Source organism: Sturnira hondurensis, unplaced genomic scaffold (genome assembly GCF_014824575.4).
Source record: "Sturnira hondurensis isolate 20B ecotype Veracruz unplaced genomic scaffold, ASM1482457v3 Scaffold0007406, whole genome shotgun sequence".
Classification (NCBI taxonomy): Eukaryota; Metazoa; Chordata; class Mammalia; order Chiroptera; family Phyllostomidae; genus Sturnira; species Sturnira hondurensis.
The window spans coordinates 3,661,584-3,686,988 of record NW_028080037.1 but is presented as its reverse complement, the minus strand read 5'-3'; the positions used below and the strand labels follow the sequence as shown (position 1 = coordinate 3,686,988).

Sequence of the window (25,405 nt, the reverse complement as noted above, 5' to 3'; positions counted from 1 at the left end):
TGCGACCCTTTGGTTTGCAGCCTGTGCTCAATCCACTGAGCTACACCAGCCAGCACTCAGTGGAATGTTCTCGTTAGAGACATTCCTGTGGTATTCTGCGACTCCATCTTCTCACCAATAAAATGGGAACAACCGCAGCGTCCAGCAACTTCAAGTCGAGTTGTTACAACAGTTCCGGGCCCCACGGGAGAAAGCGGAGCCTGGGTGGGGGAAGGAGCCCCACCCCCACCCACCACGTGGAGGGCCCGCCCCGCCCCGCCCGCGGCCAGGCCTCCGGGCGATTCTCCGGAGCGCGGGGCTGGGAGGCACGGCCTGCTCCGCCAAAGCCTTCCCTAGGCCACGTCACTGGCGAGTGGCACTACCTGGCCACCTTACCCACAGCTCCACGGTAACCCGGAGGCGGTCGGGGCGACGAGGGGCGGGGCTTGGAGGCGTGGCCCAGCTCCCCATTTTTTTTCTTTTTGTCCGCTTTGAGACGCAAAGGCTCCTCTGCGCCTTTAAGAGGCCGACGCGGGCAGCCGATTGGCCGAGACGCGCCGGTGACGTCACGCCAGGGCCCGCGCCCTCCCCTTCTCGCCCCGCGGCGCACTCGCGGGCAGTCCCCGCGCTGGCCCGGCCGGAGTCCCCTCGGCCTCGCAGCCCGCGTCGCCCCGGGCCCCGGGGGATGCCCCCGTCCGGGCGCTCCCATGGCCGCCGACGTCTTCATGTGCTCCCCACGTCGGCCTAGCAGCCAGAGCCGCCCGGTGCTACTCAAACCCCCGGTGCCTGAGGACGACGACGACTCGGACACTGATGAGCCGTCCCCGCCGCCCGCCTCCAGCGCCGCCAACCCGGCCCGGGCCCACGCGAGCGCCGCCCCGCCGCCGCCCTGGGCCGGGCCGGGCCGCGAGGAACCTCCGCGTCGCCAGCAGATCATCCACAGCGGCCACTTCATGGTGTCGTCGCCGCACCGCGAGCACCCGCCCAAGAAGGGCTACGATTTCGACACGGTCAACAAGCAGACGTGCCAGACCTACAGCTTCGGAAAGACCAGCTCCTGCCACCTGTCCATCGACGCCTCGCTCACCAAGCTCTTCGAGTGCATGACCCTGGCCTATAGGTAGAGGACCCGGCGACCCCCGCCTGCCCCACCTGTCGAGCCGCGCTCCCTTTGACAAAACAAGGGTGGGGGGCTGAGGTCCCCCGGTGGGGCCCTGACTTCACACATTCCCTTTGGGTCTTGCCCCTTCGGGAGGGTTTTGGGGGGACTGGCCTCTTTCCCTCTCAGCAGTGCTTGGGTTCTTCCGGCTTACAGTTCCCCATCCAGGCCCTCCCCTCTAGTGTCCCGAGGCCACCGATTTTGCACTAGAAGGAGGTGTAAAGAAAGACAGGCTGCACCTTGTGTCACTCGACTCTAGCCAGCCCTTCCCCGAGACGCTTTGTGTGTTTCCAGCAGTCAGGTGGTTAAGACTACCTGGGCAGGGGTGGTTAAGTTCAGGTTCCAGTCTTGAACGGGTTGCGTAAAATCTCGGAGACTGTTTCCTCCTTTATAAAGAGGGGATGACAGCTCTGACCAGTGTGGCGCTGTGGGTTGGACGTCGTCCTGCAGAGCGAAAGGTCCTGGTTCTGTCCCAGGTCAGGCACGTGCCTGGGTTGTGGTTCTGTCCCTGAAGGGGTCGGAGGAGAGGTAGCCGAGGGATGTTTCTCTCTCTCTCTCCCTCCCTCCCTTCTCCTGTCTCTAAAATGAAAGGGGGTGCTGACAGGGGTATCCTCTGCACTGGCTGTTGTGGAGATGAAGTGAGACAGGTACAGTGCTTACTCCAGGGTCTGGCTCATGGTTATGGGCTCCAAAATGTTAGCTACTGTTCTTGTTGTCCCAGCAGAGGGACATCCCCCTTGTTGGGAAGCCCTCCCCCAGCTCGGGAGGGGGCCTGGGCGGCTCCTAGCAAGGCCGCTGGAACCCTGCTGTAGGAGGCGCAGCCTGTCCTCCTGGCGCGTTGGAGGGTTCTCTGGCCGGCCTGGAAACATTATATGGAGGTGTCATTGTTGAGGGCAGGCTTCCCAGACACTATCCTGACGTGGGCTTGGCTCTGGGCACAGGTCTCTTTTCTTTGCCCCTGAAACACCCTGCCGTCCCGTGGCACTCGCTGCTCCCCCAGTGCAGGTGTGAGGTGTTTGTTTTAGGTAACTTCTGCCTGGGCGACAGCACTTCCTTGCACGGCTGCAGTGCAGGGGACCCCTGCCGGGCACAGGGGAGCACCTCTGCTGAGTGGGGTTATCGATTTATAACTGCACTGGCTGGGGATGTCTTAGGTCTACTCTGCAGGCAGTGCAGGACGTCTCCTGGGAGATTCCAGAAAATCTGGAAGATGAAAGTGGGAACACTCCCCGCCATGCACACCTTTTTTGGGGGGTCGGGGAGAATCAAGAGCCTGGAATACACCCAAGTTAAAACATTACACATTTACCTGAAGTTAAAACACTTAGATGCTGGGCCCCGGGTGACATTCTCCTCCTCTGGAATAAATGATTAATCAGTCTGTTCCTTTGTTATGTTTCTGAAATGCCCCCACCCTCCTATTTCCTCTCCAAGCGTTCCCTGGTGGTTTGTTTGCCACTGGCTGCTTCCCCACCCCCTTCCCGGGCCACAGGTCCTGCTCTGCTCGGCTTCTCTGGTCTTGCCAGTTTGAGCTGGCACCGAGCCTGTGAAGACGTTCTGGTTTTTTTAAACCAGTGGTATTGGGATTGCAGCCCTGCTTGCTCCCGCTCAGGTCCTGAGCACCTCCACTGGGGGCGGACCCGAGTGGACTGTGGCGAATGCTGCAGGGCGAGGCGGCCCTTTCACACCAAACTGGGGGTGAGCGGCAGGAACCTGTCTTATTAAAAGCACTTAATCTTCTCCCTTGTTTTAATATAAACTGCATGTATAGGGAGGGAATGGATGCTGAGTAGCAAGAGGTATGGGCTAGAAAACTCTCACCTAAGCTCTGCCAAAGGGAAAAAAATCCCCCTGTCTCCACTTTGCCCTCAGTTTGGATCACCTAAAGGCTTATTATTAAATAACACCAAGGAATTTTAGTAATGGCATGCCCCCCACCCCGCCACTTCTTTCAGAAATGTTTGGCGGCTGGCCATTGCTTAATTAACTTTCTTGGTTGCAAAATGCACCCCTGGTTTGGTTGCAGGCTCACCTTGCTCTTAACGCCTCGCCCCCGCTGGCTCTGGCTTTCCCACGCGAGTCCTGCCGCCGCTGTCTGTGTCCGACTCTCTGTGTGGGGCTGCTTGGGTAGCCCCCGAGCTGAGTTGGCTGTGTGGAGCCCGGGTACAGAGGAATGACTCAAAACCTGCTGTCCGGGCCGTGGCCTCTGGCTTGCAGGGGGCAGCGTGAGAGCAGAGGGGAGTTTCTGGCCTCAGCCACCCCGACAGGGTCACTCACTGGCTTTCAGGAGAGGGCAGGTCCAGGTCAGGGCAGCCAGGAAAGACGACCTAGCCCCAGAGGGGGTCGGACTGCCCCCCCGCCCCCCCCCCCCCCACTGGGGCCAGAGCCTCCATAGGCGAGTCCTGGGTTTCCCCCGCCCCCCTGGCCTGGAGGGAGGCCAGCTGGGCCTCCTCTTCTGTGGGACCATTTCTGGCCTGGGCTCTTTCTGACCAACTTCCTCTCTGTCCCCTGGCCTCCTTCTAGCTGCCTCTCTCTCTTTGGTACACTCTGTGCTTTTTTTTTTTTTTTAATTTGGTTTCCTGTAAACTGCTGCCTTCCAGCTGTTTCCAGATGAGGTTCAACAGCTCTTTGGGGGAGGAACTAAGGGCAGGGGAAGTTGCGGTTATTTTCCCCCAGTCCTGTGAATAGGTCTAGGGATTATGACCTGTTCCTGAACATGCAAAGTCTCGGAGTCCTCCAGGGTGTTTGGCAGGGCCGACCTTGGGTGGGGAAATATGGTGTGTGAGGAATAGGGACTCTGAGTGCCCAGTGGCCCACATGGGTAAGTGACAGTGCTGATGGGACCCCCCAGCTTCACATAGTTTCCTTCCTTGAAACCCGTGTCCTCCCCACTCTGATGTCAAATTGCCCTGAAGTGAAACACCTTGATTTCGCCCAACATCATGGTGCTCAGTGATTGGGACATTTTGGAGGGAAAGCCGCTTCTCCCCGAGGCAGAACTCACAGGACAGAAGCTGCCTCTCTCAGCCTTTCTCTCGGCCACTGTAAATGGGGAGGGTTCGCTGGCCAGCGCGGTGAGCATCAGGATCGACTGAGACTGTCTGCAAATGTGTCTAGTACCTGGCAAGTTGGAGGCCAGAGGAGGCTTGATGAACAGGTGGGGTCCAACGCTGTGTCCTCGTTCAGCCAACACCGGGTGGGAGCCCAAGTTTCTCACGTGTAACCTGAAGGAAGTAACAGATCCAGCCCGGGTCTTGTAGTGGGGGTTTCAGATAGCTGCTGGGCGTGTAATACTCAGGCAGGGTGGGTTGCCCATGCTTTCTAAGGCTCCACCCTGGAGCTGTGTGCTCTGCGATGTAATTCGGGGTCCTTGCCCTCTTAGCGTGGTAAAGAGTGTCACGCACATCAGTCACTCACGTGGACTTGGAAGGCCTCTGGCGCGTGGCTTTTTGTGGTCGGTTTTGCTTTCACTTCGCTGCCTTTCCGAGCAGCTCTTCCTTTGGGAGCCTCGGGGTGGATGCCTGGTGAGGGTGATGGTCCTTCCTTGATGTTCAGAGAGGAGCGGTAGCTTTCTGCACAGGGGGCTTCTGCCGAGTGGAGATTTGAGGGGACCTCTTAATTTGGGCCTTGGGATAAAGTTTCTAGACTGTGACCTCGAGTGAGAGTGGCCTGTATGGTCACCATCTGTTCCGGACCCAAGGCAGGAGTCCCTGCCAGACGGAGGGAGTGGCAGGGATTACTGGGTCAGTGCACTGTGCCCTTCACATTGTAAGCTTTGCAGAGAGGGACTTTCTGACGCCAGGCCTGGTGGCTGGTGTAAATGGGAACCAGCCACACCGATGGCTGAGTCGCTCTCCGTGAGCATGCCGAAGACCGGCAGCTCCTCCCCTCCCGGGCCATCTGCGGTCGTCGTGCGGTGTGCGGCACAGGGTTAGGCCCGAGTGAGGGCTGCCGAGATGAGAACGACGGCTCTGTCCTCAAGCAGCTCACACACCTGGGGAGGGACAAGCAGCCCGTGTGGGACAGTCAGCAAGGGCTGTGGTGGAGACAGTGAACCAGGTCTGTGGCAGCGCCCGGGGTGGGTTGAGACCAGACCCAGGGCGGGAGCGGGCGCAGCAGCTGTCGGTGTGGACAGTGTCCCGACAGCAGGGCTTCACCTGCCTCTCCCCTCCCCACGTCACCTGCTGAAAGTCATGAAGCAGGTTCCCCAGCAGGAAGCCCCCTTTTCACCCATCCTCACCCCTTCAGTGGTCCGGGCCCAAACTTCCTTTTCACCTGGAGGCTGGCTGGCCAGCTGCCCTCCCGAGGAAGAGGCGAAGAAGGGCCATGAGGCTGGGAAGAGCCTGGGAAAGAGGCCAGAGGAGGGGGTGGCGGGAGTTTACCTGCTGGGGCAGGGGAAGAGACGGGCATTCACACCGACCGGGCCCTGCCTTGTCCTCGGTTACGCCCCTTGTGCATTTCTCACAGCACCGCTCTCAGGCGGGTGATGGTGGTGGTCTTATTTTTCATATTTACAGGAAAGGAAAGGGAAGGAGACCTGAGCTTAGAGGTGAGTGTGCCCTGTCACCGAGAGGTCAGGCAGCTGAAGTGTCATCTCCCCGAGCTGCGCACGGAAACGGCAGCTTTGTTAGCAGGGCTGTGAAAATGCCAGTTCCACCCCTTATGGCAGGCACGGGTCTGAGAAGGGAGGCGAGAGCCGGGGGCAGCTCTGTGCCCTTCCCAGCTGCCCGTCCCCACTGGTGAAACCCTACCCTCCTTCCTTCGAGGCTCAGCCTGACTGCCAGTCGCCCCAGTAAACCAGAACGGAGTGATCACAAGGGTCACTGGTAACTCCACAACCTTACTGACCCTGCCTTGTGTCATCTGTCATCGGGTGGCCCTGGCCAAACTAGCCATCCCGGAGCCTGGAGTGCCCAGCACATAGTGGGTGACCCCAGAACTATCTTATTTTTGGACTATAAGATGCACCCCCCAAATTTGGGAGGGAGGGGTGTGTGTCTTATAGTCCAAATGTAGCTTACCTCGCTAGTAAATGTAGTTTATATTTACATTGGTGAAATACTATGTTATTAAATATTTTACTACATTTTTTGCTTCAAATTTTTTTTCCTACTTTTCTCTAAAACCTAGGTGCGTCTTATGGTCCCCAAACTATGCTGCATACATGTGGGGTTGGAAAGGGAGAGTCAGGCACTGGGCTTGCTCCTGGCGGACCTCGTTCACCTGCGCACAGACGAGCTGCCTCCATGGGGGCGTGTTCTCGGGCGTGTTGGTGTGGGCGGGGCGGGGCAGCAGGCCAAGGGCCGTTGCTAGGCGGCGTGTGCATGGTGGCCTACATGGACTGTGGCGGTAGCCGGAGTGACCCCCACCCCCACCAAGAGGCCCACATCCTAGTCCCCACAGCCTGTGCAGATGGCAGCGTACATGGCAAAGAGGAGTTAAGGTTGTCGGTCAGCTGCTTTTAAAATGGGGCGATTATTTTGGGTTATCTTAGTGGGCCCACAGTAAACTCGAGGGTCCTCCTTAAAAGCAGGAGAGGAAATCACAGGAGAGAACCAGAGAGAGCAGCGGGAGGAGAACTGGGCAGGGTGCTGTGGGCTTTGAAGCTGGGGGGAGGAACGGGGGCGGTGGGGGGGGGCGCTCCTTGAGAAGCTGGAAGCAGCAAGGATAGCTTCTCCCTGAGACCGTCGGAAGGAACGCAGCCTGCCAACGTCTCAGTTTTAGCTGTAGGAACCCATTTCAGACTTCTGCTCTCCAGGACCCTCAGGCCATATACATCAGTGGTGTTCCGGCCTTTAATGTTGTGGTCATGGGATGCAGCAGCAGGAGGGAACTAATGCAGACTGGTCTCCAGAGTTTCCTGGGGTGTGTTTTTAAGCACGGGACCCAGGTGTAAAAGTCTGTCTTCTCTCCTCTTCCAGCACAGGGCAGCGCAGCGGCCTGCCCTGGAGTCGCATCGGGTCCGCTGAGAGCACCAGGTGCCGGTTCAGGGATCTGGTGGTAGGGGGGTCCTCGCTATTAGGGGCAAATTCTGTAAAATGGGCCTCAGCCTTGCTCCCCAGTACAATCCCTACAACAGGGTCCTGTAGAAAGAGAATTTCCCTCATTTTTAAAAACTTACATAGGGGCTGGAGAACCATTCAGTGTGAGCTCCCACCCCGGAATTGACGTCCTCCTTGGGTGTGGTACGTGCAGCCCAGGCAGCGAGTGGCTCCAGAGGTGCAGGCCGTCTTCCGCTGGAATTCCCTCTGTACTTAGTGTTCAGGCCACAGACTCGCATTTCAGTCACAGCTCTCTCGCCGTGTGGATCAGGGACCCTCCTGCTCGAGCCCGTGCGGTGGGGTTATTGCCAGTGTCAGGAAGGGTGCTGGTGACCTCATGACCCCGAGTCCAGGGTCCTGAGGACCCCCTCACTCTGTGGAGGCTGCAGCTGCGTTCCAGGCGGCTCCGGGCCCTTTTTCCCTAGTGCACCACCCTTAGGTGACGGGTCTCCTGTCTCAGGCTCTGCTTTCCTTTGTGGTCTTCTGCTGCCACCAGCCGGCTCTCTCACCTGCTGTCCTGTTCTTCTCTGCTTCAGAGCTTCTGCTCACCAGCAGCTCTGCCGTGCCCAGAGCCTGCCTGTGGCCTGTGTTTCTACGCAGACCTCGTGGAGAGCTGCCTGTTACCGTCGGTGCTCTTTGCCATCTGTCTAAGTAAACTAGCTTTATAGCCTCCACTTCAGGTGTTTGGGAGGGAGGCTAGCCGGCCCCTCCCTCTCCAAATAGACCATCACCAACCACTGAGCAGGAATTTGGCCCTGGTCTTTGGACTGGCTCTTCCTAGTGCAGGTGAAGTATTATTCATCAGGTTTCTGTGTGTGCCCGACACTCCCGTAGCCCTTGGGGACGGAGCAGCAAACAGGACAGATGACTCATCTCCCCTCACGGAGTTTGTATTCTAGTAGGGGAATCAGTAAGCAAAGTAGATTTATATTGTTTGTGCAGTGAAGGACACAGAGCAACAGAGAAGATGGCAAGTGATGGTGTGGGAGTGGGCAGACACTTTAGCTCGTCCCAGAAGTCCTTTGAGGAGGTGACATTTCAGGTTGAACTGAAACCTGAGTGGGTAGTCATTCCAGGCAGTGAAAGAGCCCTAGGCAGAGGCCCAGGGTGGGATGAAGGGCCCAGTCAGGGCCAGATAGAGGGCTGGGGAAGCACGGCTGGAATGGCGAGGGTAGCGGGCAGTGGTCAGAGGCTGGAGCTGGTGGGGGCCCTACTGGCCCGGTGAGAAGTTGGAAAGTCATGGGAATGGGCTTGTTGAGGCCGCTCTGCGGAGACTCGAGGGTAGGGGGCCACAAGTGGACATGGGGGCCCCCGGGGGGGGCTGCTGGCACCATTCTTAGGCGGGGAAGGCAGCAGTGGGGGTGATGAGAAGTGGCCCGGTTGAGCCAGGTTTTGCCCTTGTGAGTGGGTGAGACATTCGGGAGGGAAGGAAGGGAGGGGTCAGCAGTGACTCCGAGGTGTCAGTCTGGGCCCTGGGAGCCACAGCTGACGTGGGGGTGCCCAGGATCCGCGTGGCCACTGCTACCCTGTGCACTCAGCTTGGCCACCTTCGGCTGCCCAAACGGCTGGAGCTGTGGTCAGGGCAGCTTCCCTGAGAGGGGGTGGTCAGTGGCGGGGGCGGGGGGGGGGTGCGCCATGGTGACCCAGTCGGGCCCTCCCTGCTCCCAGAGCAACCCCCCCGCTGGGCCCTGGCACCCTGGGCCCTCCTGCTCCTGCTGCTCCGTCTTGCCTCCCGAGGGGCTGACTGGGTGGGGGGGATTTTGGAGTTGCAGGCTGGCTTTCGGAAGTGCTGCTTTTCCTGGTGAAATACACAGTGTCCGATATCCCGAGTGGTGTTTTCACTCAGCTCAGGCCAGTTGTGGTGGAGGAATAGTGCCGGGTCTGAGAGCCCCGAGGAGGCCCCTCCGGATCTGGCTGCCCTGCTGCGTCATCAGAACGTCTGCTAGAAGGAGGCAGCGGGGACGGGTTCTTTTGGTGGCTCCAGAAAGGTCCCCAAGATCTGGAGAGAGAGTTCCAGAAACTGAATGTCACTGGCTTCTGAGTCTCCGAAGTGAGCAAAAGGACCCGACTGAGTACCAGTGAAGAGGTAAGCTAAGCGAGAGCTCCCAGTGGGCCTGCGGCGAGCGCCAGGGGCCTGGTGGGGACAGAGCTCTGGGGGGTTTCAGCTCCCCGGGAGAGGGGCGGCACAGGGATTCCAGCGGCGGAGTGCCTGCCGAGGACCTCTATTCTCTGAACAGGAGGGTCCGATGGGAAAGCCGGTTACGGACCCTTCCCGCTGCAGCCTAAGGGCCTCTTTCGGTCGGTCAGTCACCGTGAGACTGACTCAGTCACCAAAACAAGAAGCAGCTTCTTACGTAGACAGCGAGGGAATCAGCCTGGTTTCCTGATATGTACCCAATATTTCTAGATCAAAAACAGAAAACCCCTGCAGAACCTCTTCATACGCTCACATGGCAACGGGCCCACCTGCAAATGGCCTCCTTTGGCTCGTGGGACCCACCCAGACAGCTCGATGCTGAGCTTTAGAGTCAGTTTATAAATCCTTTTGTCTATTGAAATGAAACACTTGCACTGACTTTTTAAAACCGTGTGTGATTATATTAGTTTCCTCGTTTAAGCAGCTGGTTTCTGGTTGAGTAGCGGGGTCTTTTGAGTCGCCGCCTCCGTTTTGCAGGCTGTCCAAGGGGCCTTCTGCCTCGGAGCAGCGCCCTTCCTCGCTCACACAGCTCCGTGCCTGTGGGGGCTGTTCAGCAGCTTTCCCGAGGTGTAACTGACCTGTCACGAAATGCGCTCGCTCCAAGGGCGCAGCTCCCGGAGTTTTCAAGGGTGCGGTCCGCGGTCGTGGTCCAGCTGCAGGACTGGACGCCCCCCGCCCCGACTAAGGCCCCTCGTGCCCATGTGTGGTTTGCCCCACTCCGGCTTCGGCCCCCGACAGCCCCTGCTCTGCCTTTTGTGCCCAGGGGTTTGCCTTCACCGGACGTCTCACTCCGGTGGAGTCCTGCTCCGTGTGGCCTTTCGTGTCTGGCTTTCTTCACTCGACGTGGTGTTTCGGGTCTGCCTGTGCTCGTGCTGTACAGCAGTGTTGTTGAATGAATGGTGTTCATTTTGGTTGTTGCCGAATAGTGTTCCGTCGTGTGTTTTCTGTATCCACTCGTCGACAGCCGTGTCTTTGAGGGAGGCCTTCATCATTGGGCATCGCCTTTTCGTTCCCCGCTGTGGGTCCTCTTAGAGACTGGGGTAGGGACGGGACAGCGGCACCGTGGATGGACAGCTTGTCCCCCCAGCCCCTCTCATTCAGGTTGTCCTTGATTGTAAAAAGGAGGGGGACAAGGAAGGGGTTTGACTGGGATCGAGGTTACCAACCTTATTTTTTCTTTACGGACCTTGTGTGTTTTTTTTGAGAGGCGGTGCCCTAGAAACAAGTTGCCCTGAGCAGTAAGTAAGGCCAGCGGTGTGCACAGCAGCCCGGTGCATCCAGAAACGCGGTGCTGAATAATGCATAACATAAACAAGTCTCACCCGAAAGAGCCAGTACCGATCCCACTCACATGAAGTTCTAGAATGGGCGCAGCCAACCTGAGGGGAGAGAAACCGCGCCAGCACTTGGTTCTGAGTGGGGGCTGACCCACAAGAGGCAGGAGAGAAATTCCTGGTGATGGCGATGTTCTGATCGTCCAGGGCACTGGGTACAGATCCGTCAGAAGTCCCTGAATGATGGAAGGGGTGTGCGCTTTATTGGCCGTAAATCTTTCCGAGACCAGCAAGGACCAGTGAGGAGGACCAAACCCCAGGTAGCTGGTGTCACGCAGGCTGGCGGGTTAGGGGCGGAGCGCGCTGCTGTCTGCATCTGGGTTTGAAGCGGCGGGGCCTCAGGACCCCTTCCCACGCCCGGTACCGAGACCCCCAGGCAGCTTCTGTTTTGTGCATTGCGTCTGTTGGTATTTGCTGTAGTAGAAGTGAAAACGGAGGGAAATTTAAAGTATTCGTGGAAGCATTTAAAAATAACATAAATAGCCCTGGTTGATGTAGCTCAGTGGATTGAGCGCAGGCCTGTGAACCACACGATTGCGGTCTGATTCCCAGTCAGGGCACATGCCTGGGTTGCAGACCAGTTCCCAGCAGGGGACTCATGTGAGGCAACCATACATTGATATTTCTCTCCTTCCCTTCCCCTCTAAAGATAAATAAGTAAAATCTTAAAAAAAGTGGCACTGCAAAAAGAAAAAAAATTAAAAAAATAAAAATAACATAAATAACATGTTTTTGTAGAAAACAGTCTTCAAAAAAATTAGACGAGCGACATTGTTTTACCCATATACAAGCCCCCGAGCTGATGTTTAGCTGGAAGGCAGCGGGCGTGCCTCTCTGCTTTCTCATCCCCGCTGTGATAGTGTGTCTGGAAAACTGGGGGAAGTTGGATTTATTTAAAGTATGACCTCTGTGGCTTTGTCATGGGCAGATGAACACTTTGCTCACTGATTTTAGAGAGAGGAGAAGGGAAGGAGAGAAACATCCATCACTTGCCTCCCGTATGTGCTCCTTCCAGGGACCGAACCCATAACCTAGGCTGGTGCCCTGACTGGGGATCAAACCTGCGACCTTTTGGTGTATGGGTTGATGCTCTAACCAGTTGAGACCACACTGGCCAGGACAACCAACGAACACTTTTTTAAAGGGTGGATTTCATGGTGTGTAAATTATGTCTCAATAAAGCAGTTATTTTAAAAAATATTCAAAAGCAGTTCAGGTTTTCAGCATTAATTTTGGGGAATCTGGCTTGAGAAGCACAGGACCACGTGATCTTAAAAATCTTAAATACATCGGTGTCTGGAAATTTTGTGATTTTCTGTCTGCCGTCTCTGCCGTGTACAGTAAATGAGAGCGGCTGGCACAGTGACCTGCCCCGAGCATGTCCCTAGATTAAAATCAACTCAGGAATTGCTTTGCCAGCCTGACCGTTGGGTTACTGGATTGCCCTCTGCAAGGTGATCTTTTTAAGGCCTTTTTCTTCTCAACATTGTTGGGGGGAGGGGGGGTCACAAACTCAAACGCCCACCAGGGCCAGGAAATGAAGTGGCTGTCTGTCTATAAGGCTAAGAGGACCTTTGCTCCCTTTTATTTTCTGCCTTTCGATAAAGTCACGGTCCAGAGAAAGGTTTCTTTGTTATGAAAACTAAGCGAGCCTAAACTGACTTGGTCTCCATGAAGGAAGGACACTAGGGAGCAGTGGGGTCTGTGGCAAACTAGAGAGTGTTTGTGTTCACCTGGCCTACAGGGAGTGGCCATCATTCAGCTCCAGGTGATTCTTGCTACTTGGGATTGTGGGCCCAGCTTCTTACAAGATCTGGCGTATTTGAAAAATTGGAAGAAATCTGAATTTGTATGTGAACTCTTAAGTTTTGGTTCAATCTGTAATTTACTCTCTGAGTTCAGGTATTAGGTATTCTGGGGAAATGAGTTTAATGTAGGTTGGGTTTAGTTTAGAAGTGAGCCTTAGCCTACAAGGTAAAGGAGCATGGTGTGCACTTTGCCGCAGGTGCAAGGAAAGTCTTTTTAAGTGTTCTCGCTCTTGTGTCTCTACCTTCTGCCCCCGGCTCTGTTTAAAGTCACAGGACCATAATTTTCTAGATGTGAAATCTAAGGCTGCCCGGTAAACCTCAGAAGTGCGCATGCTCCTAGTGGACGTTACTCCGAGTTACGAGGAACCCGGGCAGTTGTTTAAGTCACCTTGTCTTGCTCTGGCCCGGTGGGTCCGTCGATGGGAGTGTCGTCCCGCACACCGAAAGGTCGGGTCAGGGTGCAGGTGGGAGGCAGCCAGTCCGTGTTTCTCACATCTGTCGTCCCCCCTCCCCACCCTCTCCAAAGTCAATAAAAACGTATCCTCAGGTGAAGAATAAATTAAAAAGTAAGTGAGTGAATAAATAAATAATCTTGCCTTGGGAGTGGAGGGCTGCTTATCCAATCTGTGAAATTCCCGGACCGTGGGCTACTCGTAGCTTTACATCCCCTTTGGACTCGTGGCCGCTAACCTCACCACCCCGCCTGACCGGGTGGGGTGTCCCATGGAGCGATGCTGGGGTGAAGGAAAGGGATAACAATTTGACTTCAGACCCGTGATTTGCTTACAACTGAAGCAAAATTATGACCGTAAGTTCGACTGCGGAGGCCTCTCTCCCGGCTCTCGGGGAAGTTCCTAACCTGCGCACTTGGCCGTATGTCGCAGACCTCTGTCTTCACTTCCCCAGCGCAAGTGTCTGTGTGCACACGCACCTGTGGAGGTGGGGGAGGGAAGGGCAGGCCCACTTTAGAACTCGCCCCCGACACACACTCTCGCACACGAGTGTGGCTTCTGCCACCACCTTCACAAGTTTCCTGCCCTTTCTGGAGAGCTCCCGGGAGTTCATCCACGCCAATCCGACCTGTAAGGGCGCTGCTGTGACCGCCGCACTCCCGCCAGGCCCGACTGCGGCAGGTTTGGGATTAGTCAGAGCCGTGGTCTTTCCCTGCCAGGACACGTTCCCTGAAAAGCTGGGCAGTTTTTCTCCTCAGCTCAGGATTGACTCTGGAATTTGACTGTGTTTCCAGGCCTCCTTCCAGGAAAAAGTAAAAATTCTAATACCCAGCGATAACCACTGTCAATTCCCTCGTGTGTATCCTTCCAGACCTTGTGGGTTGTTTGTTTTTCTTTTCTTTCTTTCTTTCTTTTTTTTTTCCTGGCATGATGAGTGTATTTTTTTTGCCCATTTAATAGATTGTGAACACCTTTCCAAGCTCCCAAATATTTATCTGCAATATTTTTATGGACAGAATAGTATTTCATCAAGTGGGTGTACTGCTCCTTATTTAATCCCGCTCTGCTGGTTATTGAGAATATCTCATGGTTTTGGGGGGGTAACTTTAAGGCATTTCTGGGGTCCCATTCACTTGTGTTCCTGTGCCCTAGGTTGGCTACTTGCTCGGAAAACGTCCCCGTGCCTCTTTCTTCTTCCTGGCAGAAACCGCCCTTTCCCCTGAGAGCCTTCCAGCAGGACCCTTGAAAACGGGGGGCAGTTGGCCACGCCAGGCCCCACCTGCATGGTCACAACCCCCACTTTCCTTGACAGGGCCTGTGTGGGGGCGGGGGGGCAGGTCCACAGCTGAAAATTACTCTTTGTGTGTGCCCCAGGCTGCTGATTGGACAGCTCCCTGCAGTGGCCTGTGTGTCCTTGCAGAGGGGTAGGGGGACACAGTGGGTGGTGTTTGACACAGCAGTGCGCCTGCCCAGACGGAGCTCCAGCTTGCGACAGACGCACCTGGGAGGCCAGGGCTTTGCAGGGCAGAGAGCAGGTGGGTTCCCTCGGCTTTCTGTTGTTTCACAAGCAGGGCGGGCACGGAGTTTCCCCAGAGGCTGCAGCTCCAGCTGTGGCGAGCTCGAGTGTGACAGGCAGCGTGCAGATGTGCGCTCCTGCAGGCTGCATGGTACAGGGAAGGAAGTGCTAACCCAGCCCCTGGAAAAGTTGGAATGCTTCCTGTCTCATCGAGTCCAGAGACACTGTTCTCTGGCTGCATCAGGCACTTTGCACGTTGGCTCGCGTAGCTGCGGGGCACGGGGCGGTTAGGCTTTAAAGGCTGGATCAGGGTGCCTGCCTCCCTGGCCCTGCGGAAAGATGCGGTTGCCTCCTGGGGCCCCTACGCCCCTAGGGGCACCACAGTCCAGCTTGGCACCCCTTACCGAGGGCTTCCTGACCGAGCCTGGCCCAGCCCGCTCTGGCCTCCTGGCTGTATCTCAGGCTGGCCACCCTTTATCAGACTAGACTCCATTTCCCGTTAACCTTGGAGTTCATGGTTTTTTCCCCAAGAGAAACCTTGGCTGAAGGTGCCGTTCCCTGGGAAGAAGGCCTTCTCATGGGAAGCAAGGAGCCCGGTCGGTCATCAGCGTACCCTCTGGTTCGTCCTCGCCGCTGTCCTTGCGCAGCTCCTGAGAACCAGCAGGCAGGGGGTGCCGCAGCTCACCTGGGCCTCTGCGGCCTCTCCAGATGCTGCTCCGAGCAGCGTCCCAGGGACCTGCTGAGCACGGCCGGGCCGCCTGGCCCCTGTGCAGCCAGCTGCCTTTTGCCCGATAACTTCATTTGCTTATCTCTGTTTCTGCTCTTGCTGCCAGTTCCTTGGAGCCGTGGGTGTGTTTGCTTTGAGGTGATCGCTCTGATTTCTAAAACAGGGGTGAAGCGAACAGGGCAGGGTATGTGTGATACTGCAGTCTGCTGGTGCCCACCACCCAGTTCTTCCCAGAGAGAGTTTCTCTATTTCTTGCCCCAGAGGGCCCCGGGGAGCAGCTTGAGGCTTTCCTAAAGCTGGGAGCCGCCCCTCCGGCTTGGTGGCTCTAGCTGAGGTCTTGGGTGAGCTGCCTTCCCAAACTGACTAGAAAGCTGACCCAGAGGCACCGCAGAAAAACTTCACGTTTCGGCCCTTGTTCCTGGTTGGCTGAGGTCACTGGAAGACTACCAGTGAGGCTCAGGTGGGTCCTGGAGCTCGGCCCCTGGGAAGGAGCTTCAGGTCCTCAAGGCAGCTGGCTCCACGGTGCGTCCTGTCTGGAGAAAGCTGGTCCTGTCGCGGGTTGGCCGATGGTGGTTTTTATGTGGGTAACCCCCTTTTGAGTGTGGCGTCTCGAAGTCATGGGGACCAGGGGTTAGGAATGGGGAGGGGAGGGCAGGTTTTTCAGCCGGCTCTCGTTGGGCCGGTGCGGCCTCCGCACAAAGCCGGCATTGTTTCAGGTGGAGCCCCGGTGGTTGGTTTGAGCCGCTCTGGGCTCTGAAACTGGCTGTTGTTCTCCCACCGCAGCCGTGTTCCTGGGGGAGGCCAGAGGAGGGCCGCCCGGTCCGGAGGGAGAGCCTGCTTTCCTCTGTCCTCCATGCTCGGCAGCTTCTGAGGCGATGAGTTAGCCATTCCAGAGTAGACAGCTGTCCCCTGGTCAGTGGACATCCCAGGCCACTCCTGGCCCCCAGCTGGGCGGCAGCCATCGTGGCCTCCTGGCACGGAGCCTTCCGGACTCAAGCTGCTCGCCCGTGCCCTCAGCCTTACTTGGCATCCGCCCACCCAGTACAGGCGACCACCTGCTCTGGCCAGGTGCCCCACCTGCTGTCGGGCCGACATTCCTGCTGACCTCTTGGCCTGGCATCTGCCCCTGTCGTGTGTGTGAGGCTTTCAAGCTACAGAGTTAACCCTTAGAGCGAGGAGCTCCCCTGGCCGGACTGCAGACGGGGACGGGAGCTCGCATTTGGGCTCTTTCTGGTGCTGACCTGGGTCACAGTGCCTCACCTCTGCCCCTCGTTCAGTTTCACGTCTGTGTGGTCGCACCAGTCCTGTCGGCTGTCCTTGTGGAAACCCCACCCTGGGGGCCGGGCCGCAGGGACTCCCGTAGGGGTGGAGGCAGCTCAGGGGGCTGCGGGCAGACCCGGGTGGACTCCACACCGCCCCCCCAGCGAGCACTGGGGTCTCTGCGTTTGAGCGAACGGCGCTGCAGGTGCAGATGTGACCAAAGGGCATTTGAAGTGCCCAGGAGACATGAAATGGGGAAAAAAAATTTTAAAGACCCTGGCCCCAGACAGCCAAGTTAAAGTGCTTTTTCTCAAAGGCGGAGCTGTAAAGGCAGGAGGAGACCGTACGTGCGTGGCAGATGGCTGGCTGGCTGGCAGGCAGGATGGCAGAATAAAATGACCTGAACTGCAGGGCGAGTCCTTACTCAGAGTCAGTCGGCCTTGGGACCCGCCCAGGTGGCACGGTCTGAGGGGCCCACGAGGACCTCGCAGTGCTTCTCAGTCAGTTCTGTGGCATTGAAGTTGTGTAGCAATTACAATGTGTTGGCAGACATGCCCGACTCGTTCGCCCCCCTCTTAAGGAATAGTGCGTCTTTTGCTGTAAGCCGACTCTCCAGGTCACGGTGTCCATGTCGTTGGTCGTATCTTTTCTAGTTGTGGCCGTCATTGGTGGGGAGTGGAACTCTCCCTCCCGTGCGTGATAACCTTCTCTGCTTCCCGAACACATGGGCGATGGCAGAACTTCGGTCATTTAGACACCTGCTTCTGAACACTACATGTTGCGTTGTCGTGGTGGCCGCTGCACAGCCCCGCGCTGTCAGGCTTGTTTTCTGGCCGGTTGGTGGCCTTGGGCTCTCGGGTGAGCCGGGCCACCGAGTCTTTGCTGAGTGCCCCCCGGGGTTGGCTGCCGCTTGCGCCCCAGTGTTTGTCTCTTTCCCTCCTTTCTTGTTGGGTGCCTCCCAGTTTCTGTCGGGTTGCGTAACTTGTTAAATCGAGTGTAACATGAGAGTAATTAACTTAGTGAGGGTTTAGGGGCTCTCCTCCAAACCAAGTGTACAGACCTTCATTATCTGTCTTGAGTCATTTTTATTTGCTTCTATAAAACCAAGTGAAGCTCCATATAGTTGTGAGATAACACTGTATGTATGTATAAGCTTCTCACAGAATAATCTTAAGCCATTGTTTGTCCGATTGCATTCCTGAAGTTTGTTGACAAGATTAACTTGTATGTACGATAGAAATTGTCTGCAAATCGTGTGAAGGGCAAGGATATTCAGCTCTTAAAATTATAGGGTATTCTTATTTCTGAAATGTGGCAAATAGAAAAGGAACTCCAAATCAACCTGGTAAAGGGTGTCCCCTGGGTGATTGAAGATTACTGTTAATTATGGGCAACTAAAATTACTCTTAATTAAAAAGGGAAATCCACTTTCCCTTTTTCGAAATGGGCGTAGTTTTGCAAAGGTCTCCGTCTGCCCTCCTCCTCACTGTGTAGAAACCGGGGATTCGGTCGTTGCAAAAAGATCCAAAGAAAAGAGCAGAGTCACCCGAAACACCGTTTTGGGAACTATATACCCGGTAATTTTGTTACTGTGTCTTTTTACTTTTTTCTGCACCTATTTAGGTAAAAATAGGCCTGCACTATCCTTTTCAGTTGTCTTTTGAAGAGCAAAAATGTTTATTTTTATATTTTTAAGACTTTAATTATTTTAGAGAGAGGGGAAGGAAGGGAGAAAGAAAGGGAGAGAAACATCCATGTGTGGTTGCCTCTCACATACCCCCGACTGGGGACCTGGCCCGCAACCCAGGCATGTGCCCAGCTGGGAATTGAACCGGCAACTCTTTGGTTTGATTCCCCAGTTGGACACTCAATCCCCTGAGCCACACCAGGCAAGGTGAAGAGCAAAAGTTTTTAATTTTGATGAAATCTGTTATAGCAGTGGGGGGTTTATAGCCATAAAACTTGTGTCTTATTTAAGAAGTCTTTACCCAGGGTCTCTAAGACTTTTTCCTATGGGTTTTTTTTCCCAAGAAATTTTATAATTTTAGCTTTTATAGGTAGAACTATGATCCACTTGGAGTTAATTATTGTACGTGGTATAAGGTAAGGCTTGTGATTCCGTTTAAATAGTACTTTAATGAGTGTTCTTATTTATAGCTCTTCTCATTCTACTTTAATTATTTTCTGAGGATGAATTCTTAAAAGTTAACCTGTAAGAACTGTAAGATCAAAGGGTATTTATGCTGAAATCTTTGATGCATGTTGCCAGGCTGGTTTTCAGAAATTGTACCAATTAGAAAAGACAGCCCCCAGAATGGGAGAAAACTGTCGGCAAATCATGTTCCTAATGAGGGGTGTATCTAGAATGTAGGAAGAACCGTACAGCTCAGAGTAAAACGGCAAACGGCCCAATGACACGGCAAAGGTCTCGAACAGACATTTTCCCAAAGATACAAAGGTGACCAATAAACTCGTGACAAGATGTGTAACGCCATTGATCGTTAAAGGGATGAAAATGAAAACCGCGGAGGCTGGTCCACAGGTAGTGAGCTGTCTCAATTGTTATCTGTGTTTCTCTCTCTTCTTCTCCCCCTTCCCTCTCTCTAAGAATAAATAAATAAAATCTTTAAAAAGAGAGAGAAAGCACAGAGATACTACCTCACACCAGCCTACACGTGCTGAGTACTGGCGGGGCGTGGAGAGATGGGCCCCCTGCATCGCAGGTGGGCGTGTGAGCCTGGGCAGCCGGCCTGCGGGCCACCGGCTGGCGGTTCTTACTTAAAGAGCGAGACGGAGGGACCACTCACCCCAGCAGCTGCACTTCCCAGTGTTTACTGGAGAGAAACGAATGCTTGTGTTCATGTGAAAACTTGTGCACGAGTGTCCACGACAGTGTCGTTCACGGGGGGCCAACAGGGGGAACAGCCTGAGCGCCCATCAGCTGCTGAATAAATAAAACGCGAGCGTCCATACAACAAACTCATGATTCAGCCTCAAGAAGGAATGGGGCGCTTGCTACAACGTGGGTGAACCTGGGAGAACCTGGGAAAGATTAAGTGGGAAAGCAAGTCACAAACCCCCACATACTCTGTGATTCCAGCGACACAAGATGCCCCTCGTGGACACGTACATGGGGACAGGAAGTGGCTCGGTAGCTGCTCAGGGTTCGGAGGTGGGGCCTGAGGGGCACTGCGTGTCTTTGTGAGGTGGTGAGACGTTCTCAGATGCACCATGGTGATGCTGGCATGGCCTGTGACCTTGAGCTGTGCACTTGCAGTGGGCGGTTGTGTGGTGCGTGAGTTGCATGCCAACAACGCTGCTACCAAAAAAGTTCCGACAGTTGCTGTTCCCACCAGCCGTAGATAAGAGAGCCTGTTCCCCCACGCCCTCCCCAGCTCTGGCGCTCCTTACTGCCATGTTCAAGTTTAAGTCAGTGCTGCTGAGGTTTAATATGTAAACAGAATAGAATTCGCCTTTTAGAATGTACAGCTGTGAAGTTTTGACAGCTGCAAATCCTCCTGACGCGTGTGACCACCGCTGTCAGGAGACAGGACTTTTTCAGCACCGCAGCAGGGTCCCCAGAGCCGCCCCCGTCCTCCCTCCCGCCCCGGTCTGCCGTCTCTCACTGTGGGTGCGTCTGGTCTGGCTTCTCCTTTATGTCGATGGAGTCATACGCCGTGTGCTCTTTGCCTCGCTGCCTTTGCTGCTTGGCATGTTTTTAAGCCTCGTCTGTGGGCCTGGACCAGTGACCAATATTCTCCTGCACGCAGCAGCCGCAGTTGGCTTTCTCCGTTCGCCTGTCGACGGACACTTGTCCTGGGTGCAGGTGATTGTTCAGAGCCGCTGTGGGTGCCCACGTGCCAGTCTCCTTGCAGACATGCGCTTTTGGGTAAATGCTGGGTCTTACGTAAGTGTCTAACTTTATGAGAAACTGATCAACTTTTTCAAAATGGCTGTACCTTGTAAATTTCATTTAAAATTTTTTAATAGATCACTGCTATTTTTAATTTATTGAGTTTTGAGAGAGAGAGAAACATCAATTTGTTGTTCCACTTACTGATGTATTTATTGGTTGATTCTCATAGGTGCCCTGACCAGGGATTGAACCTGCAACCCTGGGGTATGGGGACAGTGCTCTAACCAGCTGAGCTACGTGGCCAGGGCCTGGCTGTACGTTTTATTTTAAGTGTGTTCTATTATTGCTGTGCTTTTAAATACCTTTGTTAACCTGATAGGCGAAACAATTGCTTTTAGTCTAGAACAATCCTGCTACCTTTCCCCCGCTTGGCATTGACTTTCTGAAGCAGCCAGCCCAGCCGTCCCGGAGAACGTCCCACATTCTGCGTCTGTGTCTTGTTGGGTTTGAGGTGTTCCTCTGTCCCCCGCATCTCGCGTAACCACCGTGAGGCCCCAAAGACCCGCTCACATTCAGGCTCTGTGTGTCTGTTCTGCTGAGCGTGCGTCCCAGCCTCTGGTCGGTGGTGCCCGTGCCAGGCCACCCAAGGGCAGCGATGCTCCGTTTGGTCATTCCCTTCGATTCTTCGTCTCGAAGCCGCGGGTGCCCGCCCGCCGGTGGCAGTTTGGGAGCTGGCTGATTTTCTGGGACTCCGCTGACAGTAACATGGTTACTGCCTGTTTGAACCTCGCATACTGACATTTTGATTTAGAAGAGATTTTCACTTTTGTGTAGTCAAACTGCTAATAGTACAAGAGATATCTTTCCAGAACTTTCCTTTTCTAACCCCTCTCCCCTTTTATTCGTCTCTCTCTCTCTTTCTCCCTGCCCCCCTTTCTTGTTCTGCTTTACTGCAAACACTGGAATGACAAGCTAGCTCTTCTTCCTTGTCCATCATCGTTTTGCATGACAGATTCAGAAAATCACACTGAGCCCAAACCGGAGATGTGGTGAGCTGACGTTCCCACAGCTCTGGCAAGGAGAAGGCCACTGTGAGCTCCAGACTTTGATCCTTCCAGCACCAAACCAACCATGGCTGTTATCTCAATGTCCCTTATCAAAGCTAAGGAGGGAGGAGGGAGGGGACCCAGGAGCCAAACTGCTGGTATTTTGAGAAAGACCTCTTAATGTCTTCTCACTGAAAGAAACCCTTTTCTCTGCCATCCTTTCCCCGGTTAGCTCCTGTCCACCCTCGCAGGTGGACAGTCCACCCTCGCAGGTGGACAGGCATCCCACTTGAGGAAGACGTCTGGACCCACCGTGCCCTCGAGTGCCCGTCGTGATTCTGTGCGCTGCATGCGAGCCTGGGCGCTCTGTCTTTCCCGCGGCCTGTGAGGCCCTGAGGACAAGAGCTGGAGACCAGAGTTGCACCCAGGCTGTCTGGGAGTGTTGTCTCACCCCCTGGCCTGCGGGGCATTTGCTCCTGGTTGGGGAAGCAAGGAGTAAATTGCGGGCTCTATTTTTTTTTAATCAGAACATTCACTTGTCTGCCCCTTGTAAAGAGCCGGGGAGTCGGCCTTTCCCTCTTTCATTGTCCCAACCACCTGAGACCTGGCCACTCGGCCCCCCGGTGGCTGTTTCTCACTTGGTGCTTTTCATGACTCTTTATTCTTACAGCCTCCTAGAATCACGGACTTGGAGCTATGCTACCAAATATGTGCGTCCCCAGGGGCTGGGACGTCCCCAGCATCCCCCCGAGGCCCTCTCTTGCCTGCCTCTGGCTTTCCCTCTCTAGCCTGACCAAGTGGTGCCTGATCAGGGGCCGCATTGAGAAGCCCACCCAAGCGCTGGTATTGAAGGCCACTCATCAGGCCCCTGGCTGCATTTCCTTGCTGAGGACACCTTGGCAGGGGAGGGGTCTGCGAGGACAGGGGATTGTCACTGTGCGGGAAGCTGAACTGTGCTAGTCCCATATGGGGCCCCGGGCAGCAGGAGGGCAGTGGACTTTCACTCAGGTGTGGTGGCGCTGTGTGGGGCACAGGCAGGTGCTGGTGAGCAGAACCGGCACGGTCACTCCCCCATGGAGAAGGCCGTCTGGCCACGGAGACCGGGGACAGACATAAATGGGTAATGCAGATGGTGGTGGGTGCAGGGAGTGTGAGACGGTGCCGCTAACGAATCTTGCGAATCTTCCTTGAGAGCAGTCGCGGGGTCCCTCCTGCGGGATCATTCGATAAATGGGTCGGGTCTGGTTAGAACCAGCCGGTGCAGCCGGGGGGCTCTGCCCTGGAGACTGTTTCGGGGCTCTGTTCTGTCTGCAGGGAGGGGCCGCTGTGAACAGACAGGCACTGCGGGGCACACCGACACTTGCTGGGCTGGGGGAGGCAAGAGAGGGCGAGCACAGAGAGGAGTCCCGCAGCTAGTGTACCAGCCTGGGGGGCACACAGGGAAGGAGCCCAGGACCAGAGGTAGAGGCTGAGGGAAGGAGGGGAAGCTGGCGAGGGAGGCTCCACGGGAGCAGCCGGAGTGACCTGAAGGCCGGGAGTGGGTGAGGCCTGGGGGCCAGGGCGCTCTGGTCAGATGAGACCTGGAAGGGACCGTGGGATCTGATGGTGCAGCCGGTGTCGGCATCCCTGGCAGCAGCCGTTCTGTTGGCTTGTTGAGGCAGCAGCCAGGATCCGAGTGGTGTCTGTCACTCACGGCCGCTCCTGTGTCCCCTTTGCCCTAGATAGATAGCAGCGCACAGCTCCCTCCGAAGCCTGCTCCTGCCCCGCACCACGGGCGATTTCCACGGACGGTTTCCGACGCAGCGTGTACGTGGCTGTCTGCCCGCCTTTCCCCCTAGAATGTAGGCTCCACGAGGCCGCAGACTTGGCCTCGTTCCCTGCTCTCCTGGTAGCCCCGAGAACAGCACTCAGTGATGGGTGCAGTGGGCGGTCAGGGCGGCGCCTTGCAGACCAAGGTCTTTCGGCCAGGTCTCTCCTGCCACAGCACTCACGTGCACCCTGAAAACGTAGCCACGTGGGCCCTGAAAAGGTCCCACTTGTTTTTGCCAACCCCCTTCTTTCATGAAGCACCATCTGACGCACGGCACAGGCACCACCACATAGTGTCTCCTGCTGGCTCCAGCCGGGCCCCAGGAAGGCGAGTGTTTCATAGACGCCCCCGTACCAACCCCATTTACTTCCCAGTGGCACTGTGACCCTGGCTACCCTCGGAGTCGGGGCTTGGGGGTCCGTGTTCAGCAGAGCCCAGCTTCCGTGGGTCTCCTCAGGCTGCGTGGAAGCCGACTCTCAGAGGAGGAGCCGGCACTTTGGAAGCCTGTTCACAGAGCGAGGTGCCTGGGGAGGGGCCGTGTCTCTGAAATCCACAGGAGGCTTCCAAGCTCTCCATCCTGCGAGTAGGGTGTGCGGCCGGCAGTGGTGCTGGTGACAGGAAAGTCACTGGTGACTGATACTGGAAAATGACTGTACTGGTGATAGGAACACTGGTGTCCTGCCAGTCTTCGTAGGGACCCAGGAACGTCTGCAGACACGGCCTGTTGTTACCACGTCTCCGGTGGCCGGTTCCCAGCGTCCTGGCCCCAGGTGTGCAGTGGCCTGAAACCTGTGATGTGTTTGCTCTTTCAGCCAGATGTGCGCAGGGGCGGGGCTTCTGGTTCGCACATAACAGTCTTAGCCTTGGTGAACCTATGAATTACCTTTTCCCACAGGTAGATTAAGGTGCCAGGAAAGGCTGGGTTCTTTTCTTTTTGTAAGTTTTTTATTGTTGTTCAGCGACAGTTGCCGCCTTTCCCCCATAAGGCTGGGTTCTCTGAGGAAGTCACTCGTAGCACTGGATATGACAGGGTCTTCCCCATAGTGTCTGTGGCGCAGCCACTTTGGTCAGGTAAGGGTGGCGCCTACCGTATTTTGCTGTGTATAATGTGCACTTTTCCACCCAAGTTTTCGAATGGGAGTTAAGGATCTGCATTATACATGGGTATAATGATTGCATAACATGGACGCAGTAATCCACAGGGCCGTGGGCGCACATCATACACCGGAGCGCATTACCCACGGCCAGACACGGCGCTGTGTCTCTGGGGTAGGGCTGGGCTGACTACAGTAGTGTGGGCGGTGCTTGTGTTTGGGCGAGGAAATGTGTGCTCTCGTTTGTCCTGCTGGTTTTGCTTTCTGTGTCTTCTTTTTACATTAATTTTTTTAAAGATTTTTATTTATTTATCTTTAGAGGGGAAGGGAAGGAGAGGAGAGAAATATCAATGTATGGTTGCCTCTCATGTGTCCCCTGCTGGGAACTGTCCTGCAACCCAGGCATATGCCCTGACTGGGAATTGAACTGTGATCCTTTGATTCTCAGGCCTGCGCTCAATCCACTGAGCTACACCAGCCGGGGCCTTTTTACATTAATTTTAAATGGTAATGAAAGAATTAGCATCAGACATGTGAAGGACCTACGTGAACAAACGTGTAGAACACACCATACAGCTTCGGATTCCTCTGGCTCTTAAAGGTAAGTGGCCGGAGTAACTGGAGAACCAACCACGTGCTGCCTGGGGTGGCCACGGCCCAGGCACACGGGCCCCTGCTGCCCACGTCGGTGTTTTCGGCAAGTGCAGCCCCCGTCAGAAACCAAAATAGTTCCTCCTGAGACTCGACGGCACAGCTGTGAGTGTGCGTGGAAGGAGAGAGAGAGAAGCAGCCTAAAACCTGTTTTTACAAACAATGGGACTAACCTTGTCTGATAGGAAAGCATGTCACAAGTCATGATGGTTACCTCACCGCGATTGGACTGGATGTGAGTCAGCGCTGCACGCGGCCCCCAGGGCAGACCCTCGTTCATATCATAACTTAGTTTGTTCATAGAAGTATCATAAATTAATAGGAAGATGAAATCATCAGATAGCTAGTTGGAATTTATTTCGGTGAGCTGTGTAAAAAGAAAACGAAATTGATTTCCCCCCCAAATGAGCCAGAGTTCAGTGCGGAAGCATCACAAAGGGCTAGTAGCATCGATATTATACAACTGCCAACGTGC

General features: G+C 55.3%; 1 protein-coding gene across 2 annotated transcripts in view; it reads left to right on the top strand.

Moving 5' to 3' along the window:
• The first annotated feature begins 440 nt into the window (after window positions 1-440).
• MLXIP (MLX interacting protein) overlaps window positions 441-25,405 on the top strand; it is a 44,105-nt gene continuing 19,140 nt past the window's right edge. The window contains exon 1 of one of the 2 annotated variants that reach the window (XM_037052007.1): window positions 441-1,099. In XM_037052007.1, the coding sequence (XP_036907902.1) occupies window positions 687-1,099 (413 nt within the window). In that variant the 5' untranslated portion in view covers window positions 441-686. Of the gene's footprint in view, window positions 1,100-7,787; window positions 8,210-25,405 lie in introns of those variants that run through there. The other variant, XM_037052008.1, reaches the window with a different exon arrangement.